The sequence below is a fragment of the Toxorhynchites rutilus genome, chromosome 3, assembly GCF_029784135.1.
Source record: "Toxorhynchites rutilus septentrionalis strain SRP chromosome 3, ASM2978413v1, whole genome shotgun sequence".
Lineage (NCBI taxonomy): Eukaryota > Metazoa > Arthropoda > Insecta > Diptera > Culicidae > Toxorhynchites > Toxorhynchites rutilus.
In genome coordinates, this window is record NC_073746.1 from 108,803,156 (window position 1) to 108,816,862 (window position 13,707).

Genomic DNA, 13,707 nt, shown 5'->3' on the forward strand with positions numbered 1-13,707 from the left:
CTTAACTTAATTTTTATTCAATTTTACTTCTCGTTACGTCGACCAAAGCGTAAATGAACAAAGTCAGAGTCACGGAATCGTTTGTTCCTTTAACAAAGAAACATTTGACAGTGCATAGTAAAAAAGGTCACAAGTTTTTTTCATGTGAAATGCACTTCAAAAATAGATTTAGTTGACTCCGTATGACCTAGATTGAGACGAAAAATGTTCCGCTTGCGTCTTAGTTTTAGACGAATGAAGTGTTCAGCACCCTAATTGTGAAAAAAAAAGTAATAACAATTGCTGACAAGAGATAAACTTCCATGAAGTTGCTCTAAAATCCAAACACTATATCTATCTATATCTATTGCAATTCGGATGTGACAGCTTCTATCTGATCTGGGTATTACTCATTCCAGCATTTTTTCCATCTATTCTATCGCTGTGACAACTTTATTAAAGCGATGAACAACGTCTTCGATTTATCCAAGTCAGCTGTCGCGAAAAGGCTGTCACGATCAGGAAGTAATCGTTGGGGCATGATTGCTTATGGTCTCGTTCTCGTCCTTCGACAAGGTTTGGCTATTTAACCCTTTCGCTACGAGCGGCGTCATCCACGCGACGATCTGTGTGTACGAGCGTCGTCTCTAGACATCAGGGTGACACTGCACATCGATCACACCAGCGCGATATGCATACTTTTCGGCGCAGTGCTCCATTCAGCGGTAGCACTCCGACGGAGCACACTGCCGTAGTGAAAGGGTTAAGCCATCAAGTTTGACTGAAACTTATTCTCTTATATTTTTATGCGTCATCACAACTTTGCTGGAAAAAGAATGAAATTATGTCATATGTGATTTTGTATAGTCAATCAGATCAAACGATATTCTATCCTTTTATCATCAAAAACTGTCTATGTTTTTTTTATATTTTTTGTTTTCATTTTGTTTTTGTCTCTATTGTGTCTATCATGATCTTGGTGATGATGGACTATTTTTATTTTTTGTTGTTTTTGTTTTGTGTTAGTTAAAAAAAAATAATAAAAGTCGTCTACATAAGTTTAAACGTCGCGCGCGTTGCCCAGATATAAAGAATATAAAGTTGAAGTTACTTGAGAGCCGGTCTAGGAATTTTTCGTAAATGAAAATTCCTCGACTTTACTGGATGAGGATATTCAGTGTCAATTCAAAACAAGGCTGGCGGTTTGGTGGACCAATTGGCTGCAAGAGTCTTATTGGCGATCTAACGTACAAATCTACACCTAGGCGGCGCTGCGGTGAAAGTGATGATGGTTTTAAATTTTGCCATGTGAGCTTATGGAAGGTTTGTAGTTCTTTCCATAAATTACAATGTTATAATCATAAAAGATTATTTTATTGAGATGAGTTTGTAAAAAATTTAATTCTGCGCAATTTTATATATTATATAACATGTTATTTGTTTACCTCTTTCAGTAGTGAAAACTATAAAAATGTTGACAATGGTTGAATTAAAGAAGGAAATTCGAGAGCACAATCAAACACAAGTAGAAAAATGCACGATTCCTGCATGTGAGAACTACCTTGGAAAGCCCGGAAGTAGAATATACGTGTTTTGTTTTTGAGTTTTAGGTTACATTAGCATCATTTTCTTAGTTCAAAAACAAATTCCAGATGTCTCACCGATCGTTTACGTTTTGCGTTAAATCGCCAATCGGGACCGTATCGGCTCTGTGGCGGACACGACTGGGTATCGGCTTGGGTTGTTTTTGGCATTGCAATACTATATACGAATTTATATCCGTCAATAAATTCAGTTCGTTTTCTTTTGCTAAACTGGTTTCAATGCTGAGAAATATAAATTATCTTTTAGATAACACGTCTTGCTGAAACCTCTGTAGGGGAAAGAGGCGGGACCATCATCATCAATCTTTATATTAGTCACCTCTATTTGTGTGAAATATTTCATTCGTTGTTGCAACATTTCAAAAATTACAGTGTCCAGATTATTCTGGATACAAAACTTACTGCGAACTTTGGACCTGACCCTCAACTATTTTGCTTTTGGTTCCAGTCAGCTTTAGACAGTCCACCATTGGGATTTGGTTTCCGTTTATAGACGCAGGAATAGAATAAACTTTTCACAGTCCATCTCACTACCACTGGCAACTGTCCGTTTTACCCCACTAGTACAATTATTCCAATAATTAAAATTTTCCACCCAAAAATGAACTTACTTTTCCGTACATACCTAATATCGCTTCTCTGTTAACTTACGAATCGAAATATAACCATCAGAGAATTATATTTTGAAATTAAACCACCCAAAATGCTTAATATTGCTCAATATCGAAGCCGCAAAAATTACATCCACGCACGGAATCATGTTTGAATTTCGGTGTGTGTTTACTATTTCTACTTTCGATCAATATTTATTGTCATACGGTGGTTTAAATATTATAGAATAACATGTAGGCGGGGTTCTCATTAACAGAAATTTAAAATTCATAATGTAACTATACGAATCAAACACCTGTCCATATTACTCCCACTGTCCGTCTTACCTGCACCTCTCTAGTTGGTTTTTTTATTGTCCGAAAGTACTATTTCCTAGGAGCTGTTCAATAGAAATAATGCAAAGCTAATGAAAAATTCATTATGATTATCAGTATCAGATTATTAGGATGTTTGGAGAGCTTGGTACTCTTGAAAGTTTAACAAGTTGTCACTAGCTCGAAAATGTGCTACATGACACCTTTGACAAATAACAAAGTCAATTGAATTTTTTATGCGGGCAAGTGTTTCAGCTTCACGTATTAGAATGACAGATGTAGAACGTTGAAGTGGTCTACATCATCATCGTCTACCAAGTCTGAAAACTGAAGTCCTTTTGGTTAATCGATGGATAAGAAGACCAGTTTTACCAGTATCTACAACAAACCTCAACAGATTTACTCCATATCTGAACTGTGATATCGATAATGAATAAATTACAACATGATCAGATCAGATCAGTAGATCAGAACTAGTCAACAAGTATTGGAAACATAGCTAGAAAAATATCAGTCACAAAAGGCTGACATCGGAAGTAAAATCTGCATACTTTTTACCTGTTCACGGAAAAATAACACACAACACAACAACTGATTTTCTATCAAGATGGACGATCAAACTCTAATTGCGGCTTCCACAATGAGAGAGAAACCTTGAAATATAAATTTACATCATGTCAGAGAGGAATAATAATCCAGGTAGAATCCAGAAAACCGATGTTTATTTCATGGAATTTCGTTATCCAATATTCAGAGGTAGAAATAGTGAAGAAAAAGCAAACATTATGAAAAATTTTCTAGATATATTTTATTGTATTAAAATATTTTTGAATTGACAAATTATTGACGAATGTTAAATTTATATTACTTCAGAAAGCTACCTATAGGTAAACGGTGTGTCACATCAAATTGTATCACGGAAAAAACGCTGTAGAAATTCGCCCAGTAGAGCGATCCTTTTGAAAATTTTAGACAGTAAAATAAAAACTATTAAACAACTTTTGGCATTTTCTTTTTATTCATACTTCGAGCCCAAGCCCGTATGCTCGCACCTTCCTCTTTACCCCGTCCATAAGGTTCTGTACAACGTCAGGTTGTAGTTTTTTTTGAACAGAAAACCATTTTCTCTTGAAGTCCGCCTCCGATTTGACAACTTTTGGGTTCTTCCGGAGGGCCTGCTTCATAATCGCCCAATATTTCTCTATTGGGCGAAGCTCCGGCGCGTTGGGCGGGTTCATTTCCTTTGGCACGAAGGTGACCCCGTTGGCTTCGTACCACTACAACCAAGCAAACCATTTGTCATGACAATTGTCATGCGAAAATGCGAAAACAGAATAGAAACTGAGAGAGGTTGGCGTCGACATCATGCCTCATACCGTATGTTTCTATTCTGTTTTCGCTTTACGCATGACAATTGTCATGACAAATGGTTTGCTTGACTACAACACGTCCTTTGAATAGTGGCACGAAGCGAGATCCGGCCAGAAGATGGTCGGGCCCTCGTGCTGCTTCAATAGTGGTAGTAAGCGCTTCTGTAGGCACTCCTTAAGGTAAACCTGCCCGTTTACCGTGCAGGTCATCACGAAGGGGGCGCTCCGCTTTCCGCAAGAGCAGATCGCTTGCCACACCATGTACTTTTTGGCAAACTTGGATAGTTTCTGCTTGCGAATCTCCTCTGGAACGCTGAATGTGTCCTCTGCGGAGAAGAACAACAGGCCCGGCAGCTGACGAAAGTCCGCTTTGACGTAGGTTTCGTCGTCCATTACCAGGCAATGCGGCTTCGTCAGCATTTCGGTGTACAGCTTCCGGGCTCGCGTCTTCCCCACCATGTTTTACCTTTCGTCGCGGTTAGGAGCCTTCTGAACCTTGTATGTACGCAGGCCCTCCCGCTGCTTGGTCCGCTGGACGAATGAACTTGACAAATTCAGCTTATTGGCGACATCCCGGACCGAACTTCTCGGATCACGTCTAAACTGCTTAACTACGCGCTTGTGATCTTTTTCACTGACGGAGCATCCATTTTTGCCGTTCTTCACCTTCCGGTCGATGGTTAGGTTCTCGAAGTATCGTTTTAGTACTCTGCTGACCGTGGGTTGGACGATTCCCAGCATCTTACCGATATCCCGATGTGACAACTCCGGATTCTCGAAATGAGTGCGCAGGATTAATTCACAACGTTCTTTTTCGTTCGACGACATTTTTCCAAATTTACGAAAAATTGACAGTGAAGCATGGCCAACGTGATCTATACACTCTTATCTGATTATAAGCGAAAGCTGAAGATATAATTCCTAAAAATTAAATTTCTACAGCGTTTTTTCCGTGATGCAATTTGATGTGACACACCCTTTAAAATGAGGGAAATTTGGACCCCCTAAGCAAATCGCCTAATATTTCCAAATCAATACGATCTAAATAAAAAATGTCACGTTGTGCACTGAGCTACACTTGTTTTCTCTCAATCAATAATGTTTAATCATTCTATCAAGCTTCAAATTACCAAATATAACATAAAATGAAAGAGATGATTTCTGGACATTAAAATTTGATGAGAAGTGATTTGGTCCAGTGTGTGTTTCATCGAAAAAAAAATACTTATTTATGTAAAGTAATTTGGGATGATATTACAATCAGTAACAGTGTTCAGGGATCGATACCAGGTGTCTTGGCCAGATTCTAGATCAGGAAAATCGCATTCAGACCACTTCGAATTCTGCATGGATCTTTCCACTGTTGCTCGAGCATTTTCAAACACTTTCTATGCTTGATCAACGGTAATTCGTCCTTGATGGTCTGCGTCGGCATCTGGAATCTATTAGACCAAAGAAAAGTCTCAAACCTGTATGACCAATTCACCCCACAGAAACGTATCCATGTCACCCCACATAACATGCAAAAATTGAAATGCAATTAATTTCATTTATTGTTATCAAACTTACAGTTTCACTGCATCAAATTGTTCCTCTGCTGTAGGCGAACAGAACTTTACTGCACAATATACGAAAAGTACGTTTAATCAGCGAAAAATCACCTTAACACGTTCGTCGCCCAACGCGACGTTTTTGAGTTTCTTGCAGAGCCCAACTTGCGATTAAACTATTAAATGGAGATCAAACTAAGTTTGTAGATAACTTTTACATTATCTAGCAATGTTTGTTTCCAATTGAAGACGAATTGATGACAATAACACATGCCAAAGTCATATTATAGGAGTTTTGCAAAAAAACTGCAGTACAAACCGTCCGTAGTATAAATTAATAAAAAGTATAGTATAAACAGTATAATATTATGGTTATGTTTTTATTATTTTTCTTCATATCCTATAGTTACATTTAGGTGCCATTTCTATCAAATTCCTTCTAAAAATCCTACTCAATTCGAGCGAGGAAAGTATCACCCATATCTGGGTGACGGGGCGTCGAAAGTGTTAAAACCACGATCGTAAAACTCACATCTTCTAACAATCCATGTGCTTGCCGTGTTCATGCTACCGTTTCCTTCCATCTGTTAATTTTTACCAAAGCTTTTTTACGTTAGGTACATACGGTTCAACAAAAGATGGAGATGACATTATAAAAAAACGAAGTCGAGCCGTACGTGTTGATATAAAGGGGTGGCCCAAATCACCCCGTATGTCCAAATCCCCCCAACTTACCCTGTACGTTAACATAATTCAGAAACAAAGCACTTTTAATGGGGAAAAACACGTTAGCCCAAAAAATAATACATAATCTAACATTTGCAGGCGGAAACTAAGCTAAGGCCTTAATCATATTTTCATATTTCCAGACAGGTTGAGCTTGTCACGAAGTATTTTTCTTTGTTATGTAGTTGTTCTAATACCGATATCACTGATTCCGTGGAGCTATTTCTTTTAATTTTTTTATTTTTCAATCAATTTCCAGGACAAGTATCAAGTGCCAATAAAAATAATGAGAGTTTTTCTCTTTTCCTCTACTACTTTTCATCCGAAAAACCCAGACAAAACAGCCACAAATTTACCCCAAGTCGATAGTGAAGACCAAGACGTACGAGGGCGTAGAAGCACTTCGGCAGATAGCAACCACTTCATTGTTTCTCCAGAACGAACAGAAAGTCTCATCCAATCGCATTGTTCCAATCATCAAGGAGCCAGAAAAAATAGAAGGTAGGTGTTGCTATCATGTTCAAAGAATCCTCGAGATCATCTGTTGGTTTCATGTTTTTTTTCAGAACCACCTTTAGAGCTAAAAAGAATCGATCCCCTAAAGGCTGATACACTTAGTGTGCTAGACATCGTTAGTATATCGGACGTTGATGATGACAGTGATGACCACAGCCACAAGCACCATCCCCGTGATGGCCGAATTTCCGATACTCAGGTGATAGATCTAACGGGCGACGACGAACAATCAGCTGCCGCCGGTTCGCACCACCAGCGAAAGGATAGCAAGCTACGACGGCAGCGAACCTCGGTGAACCAGCAGAAGCCTAAGGATCCTGGGATGACAACGGGGTCGTCATCGTCGTCATCGCTATCGCCTGGCGGTGGTAGTGGCATACTGATGGAGACCTCGTTGATGATCATCGGACCGACGCCGGTTAGCTCACCAGCTAAACAGCAGCAGCAATCACTGACGGTACCGAAGACCACGACGCTGGAAGCAGCTCCACCCAAGCTAGTCGGCGGTAGCTCACTGCTCGTAACGCTACCAACACAATCAACCTCATCCGCATCCGCCTTTGGAGCGATCGTAGCTCCCAGCATAAGCAACAACAATACATCGGTACCCGGATCACTGTCACCGCTGCCGTCGACCTCGTATCTACCCAGTGCGGCCGCGTTCATGTCCCACATCTGCCCACTCACACCGCCACCAGCTTCCGGATTCACGTACAACAGTAGCAGTAGCAGTAGTAGCAACTATCTGCTGTCACCCTCACCACTAGCATCAACCGCAGCGGGTGCAGCATCTTCCCCTGGCGCGTACGACCCGCTGACGCTGGGCACCAACACAATCACCACGTCGTCCTCATTGCTACAATCATCAGCCGTAACCACTACCAAGACCGAACCGGAACTAGTGTTAAGTCCAGCGAAATTAGGACAGTAGATAAAAACTATACACTAAAAAAATACAATTTTTCCTAACAAAAGTGTAGAGCAGCAGAACCGGACGAAAACGGAGAGTATAGCTATAAAATCGGAGTAATGTTTCTGTTTAAACGCATCCGAGAATTGAGGAAACCATGCAAACATGCAAGAAAAACAGGAAATGAACAATTCCCCCCAATCAACACGTTTTATATGGAGTATATGGAGGCCGTAAATATATTTATACAAAAAAAAAACACGGAACGCAAATGAAACGGCCCCAGACAATGCTACCGAACATGACGAAGGTGAGCCTTTCTTTGCAGATGTATGGAGTGCGCGATGATGACATAATCGTAACAAAGTGTAATTTGGCATCAACTCGCGAAAATATTGATATGCAGCAATTCCACGTCAAATCAGTTGGTTGCTGTCTCAACCCTTCGGTTTTTCGGAAACTTTGTACACATGGTGCTGGGAACCTAGAATGAACCCTACTAACAATTCCCATCAGTGTGAAGTTCTTATAATGGTTTCATTCAGTTTCTGATGAACTTTCGAAAAAAAAATTAGAATGACCAAGGTTCAAACTTACGACCTTTGCATCGATGATCCTCCATCAAACCATTTTCTCCGTTAGAACACTTGCAAATGTAATGCCAAGCAGTCGAACATGAGCTTAAAAACACTGGCAGCAAATGCTCATTTTGGTAGTCCGCCATATGTCGTACAAAAGCTGCTTTGCAGTTGAATAAACGTTTTGAAATCATTTCTCTCGCATATTACCCAGGTAAAATTCGATGATTGAACAAAAGCTTCAATTTGGTCTAAGTAAGCCTGTATGCAACGTACGAGGGCAGTCCAATAAGTACTTAGCCTACAAAAAAAACAAAAATTTTGGAAAATTGGCGATTTCTTTCTCAGCATAGTCTCCTTTTAGCTAGATACACTTGACCCAGCGATGCTCCAACTTCTTTAATCAATCTGAAAAATGCGTTTTCTGGAGGTCTGCAAAGTAGGCCTCCGTGGCGGCGATGACCTCCCCATTCGATTCAAAATTCTGCCCAGCGAGGGACTTTTTCAAGTTTGGAAACAAAAAAAATATAGGAGGTTGTGTCCAAGACACGACCACTTTCTTGACGTAGAACTACGCTGTTGTTGTGTTCAAGTCGCTTGTTAATAACTTCGGATATTATTTTACACACTCATACCCTTATCTCCGCTTTGAGCTCGTCTCAACAAAAGCCCTTTCTATTAATATTTTTTCTCGGTCTCGATTAGCTTAGCTGTCATTCTTGGTGTAGATAGTTTTGCTACTGTCATGCGAAATCAAATCACACACAAAATTCCTAAACAATTATTTTCTTGGTGAGCCGATGATAGCCTGGTTTGATGATTTCCCACACAATTGTGTAGTACAGAACCTTAATGGAATGACGTTAGATTGATGTAATGATTGCAATGCCAGAGAAATCAGTGAGGAAGTAATTCGGTTGCGTCCACAGTTCAATCCGAAACTAAGACATGTGATGACACAAAACAAGGAGGAACAAGCGATGTTCATTGCTTCGTATCTAAAACGATACTGAAAGTTTGCCTCAGCGAAATCCAATATTTATGTTCCAGGCAAATATTCCCCTTCGTTCTTCTTCTTCTTCTTTTATTTGTTCACGGCGACTTTAAATCATTTCCCTTCGTTGATCGCCGATAAGTTGCTCGTTATTGACGGCATGTGTAGGGAAGCTCACAAATGAGCAGAACAAATGTATGGGAAAATGGAAATTCTTCTAGTTTTCATCAATTTAAACCGTTTACACATTAGGGAATTGTAACATATAGCATAAAAAACAAATCTTATGGAATTTCCGATTCGTTTGGTATATAAATCGTCAAAATGCGTTCGCGGCGAAAATAGTTATTAATGTTAACTTTATTTCATTAAAACGTGACCTGTTTTCTGATTTGATACCCTTAATAAAAGTCGTAGTTCTACGTCAAAAGTCGCACGGGGCCAAATCTAGAGAATACGGTGGATGGGGCAGCAGTTCGTAGTGCAAATCGACCAATTTGACCGTGGCGGCGGCGGAGGAGTGAGCCGGTGCGTTGTCATGGTGGAAGAGCACTTTTTTCTTCGCCAAATGGGGCCGTTTTTTCTGCAATTCGGCGTCGAACCGGCCCAATAATTCGGCATAGTAGAGCCCTGTGACCGTTTTGCTCTTCTCCAGGTAGTCTATGTAGATCACACATTGTGAATTCCAGAAAACGGTGGCCTTCACCTTTCCAGCCGATAGGACAATCTTCGCCTTCTTCGGAGCACATTCGCAGGGTGAAGTCCACTGTTTCGACTGTTTCTTGGTCTCCGGTGTGTACAAGTGGATCCATGTTTCGTCGACGGTCACGAAACGACGCAGAAACTCCTTCGGATTGCGTCAAACAGAGTCAAAATTTCATGCAGGATATGACCCACGCGGTCTTTTAAGATGCCTACTGTTTCAGCTATCTCGAGCACCTTCAATCGGCAGTCTGCCAATATGAGATCGTGGATTTTTATCACGTTTTCCTCCGTGGTAGCCGTTTTCAGGGCACCTGAGCGCGGCTCATCAAAAACCGACGTGCAACCACGTTGAAACTCGTTAAACCAATTTTTGACGGTCGCCATCGAAGGAGAAGAGTCACCGTATACAGCATCCAAGCGCTCTTTGATTTCGCTGCGCTATTTCTTTTACAAAAACAAGAATCGAATCACCGACCGATATTGCTTTTTGACGTAGAACTACGTCTTTCAGGAAGGGTGCCAAATCAGAAAACAGGTCACATTTTTATAAAATAAAAGTTAACGTTAATTACTATTTTCACTGTGAACCCGAATTGTTCGTCTCGTTTCCAAAACAATTTTGAGAAGAAGATCTCAAGGCCCATTTACAAATCCTGAAAAATTATCAACTGAACTTCGGTATTCCCTTCAAAGTGATTGAATTTAACACTCTTATACTCGCGTGCAATGTCATAGCTTGTATAATCGCGCACGGTGTCACAACAGACTGTGCGAGTCTCTGTAATATTGCTATTGTGTATGAAAAATTCGAAACAATCGGCAGAATTATGTGTCAATAGTTGGTAACCTTACCATTTCGGTTAACAATGTGGAAAAATCTTGTTGACATACTACTTACCAAGTTCTGCAGAACGCGTTTGTCGATATTTGTAAACGGGTTTCTGTGTATCTGTAACGAGTATGTGTATATAAAAAAGAGTATGTGTTCCTGCAACTGCCTGTGCGGTTCGAGGTGTGGCACGGACCCCCATCTTTTCGAAATACAACGGAATAACATACTTACTTAAAATTCCAATGTAGACCTCCGTGTTTACTTTGTTGCCTTCTGGAATCGATTCTGAGATTTGATACGGGATCGACGGTTAACATGCTCTCTTCGGTGAACAGGATTACCGGATTTTTTCGCTCGAGGAGGTTCAAGATTTTCTTACATCGCTCAACTCGTATCTCTCGAAGGGCGGTTGATAATCATGAGTTTTTTTCAGTGCCCTCGACTTCGCCCTGCAATCTTCTTTCATAAGTATCTGTACCCTAGAGTCGATTATCTTGAGTTCCTTCGCAATTTTACTCATTGAACGCACTGGATTCGCTATTGATGGCAGCGATAATCCTCGAAATCCGACCTGACCTCGGATGATCTGTGGCCACCTTCGCGGGTAGTTGTCCTTACTTTTCTCGATCTAAGACCATTTTCACGGTCCACCAGAACTCCCACGGCAATGCTATGGACAAATCACGAATACGCCGTCACTTTGTCATGGTGCAACTGTCAAACTAAGGAAATCGGCTTTTTTTTACTCGCAGCCTATATGATATGAATCATAGATTAGAAAACCAAAGCATTGTATGCACAGATAAAACGGGAACCTTATCTGTACGATGGTGCCAACATTATCGCGCATACGGTATTTGTAAAAGCACAATCGTTCGTAGCATGATGACCTTTTCTTGCATAGCGTGTACATTCTTTCGGGGTCATGGGTCTGATAGCGTTAACAATGCTTATTTGACTATTGATCTAAACATTGGTATTAGTATTTTCGAAGACCACATTCTAGAACATCGTACTCGTACAGACTCGGTACATCTGCAATGAAACGCCCCCAACCAAAGTATCCCTACACTGACGAATACTTCCAAACCGGACAAAACTGTCGAAATACTTGAAAAGAAGGCAACGGCGAACAAAGCGAAGGAAACAAACATATGTTAAGTTCCACTATGACTTCAAAAAACAACCAGAAACACGACCTACAATAAACCCAGCATTTAAGTAAAACAAAAGCTTAGTATTAGTGATTTGTATCTTTGTTAGTTGAGGCTTTCATATCTATAAAGAAAAAAGAAACTATAGCATTACTTTCAACAGCTGTTATTTGAGTTGTGAGTGAGCATGTAAAAAAAACAGTGCAGGAAAACAATAGCAAAGTGTTACGCGGTGGTTTGACTATTATCTCTCACTAGTGAGTGAAATCACATAAAAATACGTTGTTATTATTGCGAGTTCTAGTTAAGTTTGTCTCTATTTTGATGGAGTATAAAAACGTACACAAGTGAACAAATAAATGAAAAAAAAATAAACTAATGCAACACTGCGGAACGAGATAATAAGATGTCAAAGAGGCGCAATATAGAAACTATATTTATTAAGCCAAACCAGAGCAAAACAATATATCATTTAATAATTCGAGCATATGAGAAACAAATTCAGTGATAAAGAAGTATATTAGATGAAATTATATGCAGATCATGTACATAACATTGCTTCCAGAGTATAATAATTATTTAAACAAAATGCAGTGGAGATTACACTTTAGTTTCGTACGTCAAATTGATTTCTATCTATTGTAGCGCGAAGGAATGGAATGTGGTACGATATATCATAAATATAAAACACAAAACGTCAAATTACATGCGATGAGAAACTGATTCAATCACTGAACAAGGAAAGCCCACAACTAGTTAAATGATAAACAAAAGAGAGATTACAAAAAAGTATCCCATATGCCAGGAGAGCTTTTTTCCATAATTGTGTGTTTACCACTTAGAGGAGGAAACCAACAATAAGCGATATTTTCAGCAGAACAACATAAACCAATATAAAGCAAAAGCAGCAGCAGCAGTAAAGAAATTTAATTGAATGTCTTATAATCAAACAAGAAGCAGAACAAGCGACAACCTGTGTAAACCAAAACTAATATCGATGGTACTAGTAGCTTACCGTAACCGTTCAATGTAAATGGTAAATGAAAAAATGGTGTTAAGTGGACAACCAAGTGTAACCAAAAACCCAAATCAGCAAACCAATATGTGAACAGTGGAAAGGAATAGGGGTAAGGAACAATGACAGATATAACTAACACAGGAATGCCAGTGGAGGATGGTAACAGATAATCTAGCAGAACCCACACACTGTACTGAAGATCTATATAAAAAAGAAACAAACAACAAAGGAAAATAAACGAGAGATGATAAAAATTATTAATAAAAAGAGAAAACGTAACGAGTTTTTGGTGTAATCGATGTTCGGATAGAACTGAATAGTCCGAAGCCCGAATGAAAACCTTTTCAAACACTTTTATTTAAACAATCTCGAAAACAATTCTATCAACTTATGACTGCTTCCTCCTCCTTGCTTCCTCCATTCTCTGTCGTATATAAGGATCCAGCCCTTCGCTCAAATCAATGGTGGTATTCTGTCTATTTGGCGAAGCATTCGTCCCAGCATGATGAAAACAATTGAACTCCTCCAATCGCACGGATTCCTCTCCAATGCCACTCATTACATCTCTGAGCAGTACCATCCAACCTCGTCCCTGGGGACAGCCTGGGAAAGTTTCGAAAAACAGATACAATACCTTCTCGCTGATACTCATCATGGCGAACTCTTGACGATTTGCTGCCCTGAATCGAGTGTACTCGAACCTTCCGATGTGATTCAGTGTTCCGATGAGAGCCTTCCAACCACGCTCTCCAGCGGACATGTGGAGCAATTTGCGCACCTCGTGGTCGGTCACAATAAGTTTGAATGTTCCTTCCTGTTTGTACGACAGGGCAACCTCCAAGTGA

The 13,707-nt window shown here is 39.9% G+C and overlaps 1 protein-coding gene across 2 annotated transcripts in view; it reads left to right on the top strand.

Moving 5' to 3' along the window:
* LOC129777486 (uncharacterized) overlaps positions 1 to 13,137 on the top strand; it is a 648,520-nt gene extending 635,383 nt beyond the window's left edge. For both annotated transcript variants that reach the window (XM_055783773.1, XM_055783774.1), the window contains 2 exons: positions 6,491 to 6,656; positions 6,722 to 13,137. In XM_055783773.1, the coding sequence (XP_055639748.1) occupies positions 6,491 to 6,656; positions 6,722 to 7,602 (1,047 nt within the window). In that variant the 3' untranslated portion in view covers positions 7,603 to 13,137. The remainder of the gene's footprint in view (positions 1 to 6,490; positions 6,657 to 6,721) is intronic.
* The last annotated feature ends 570 nt before the right edge of the window (positions 13,138 to 13,707 follow it).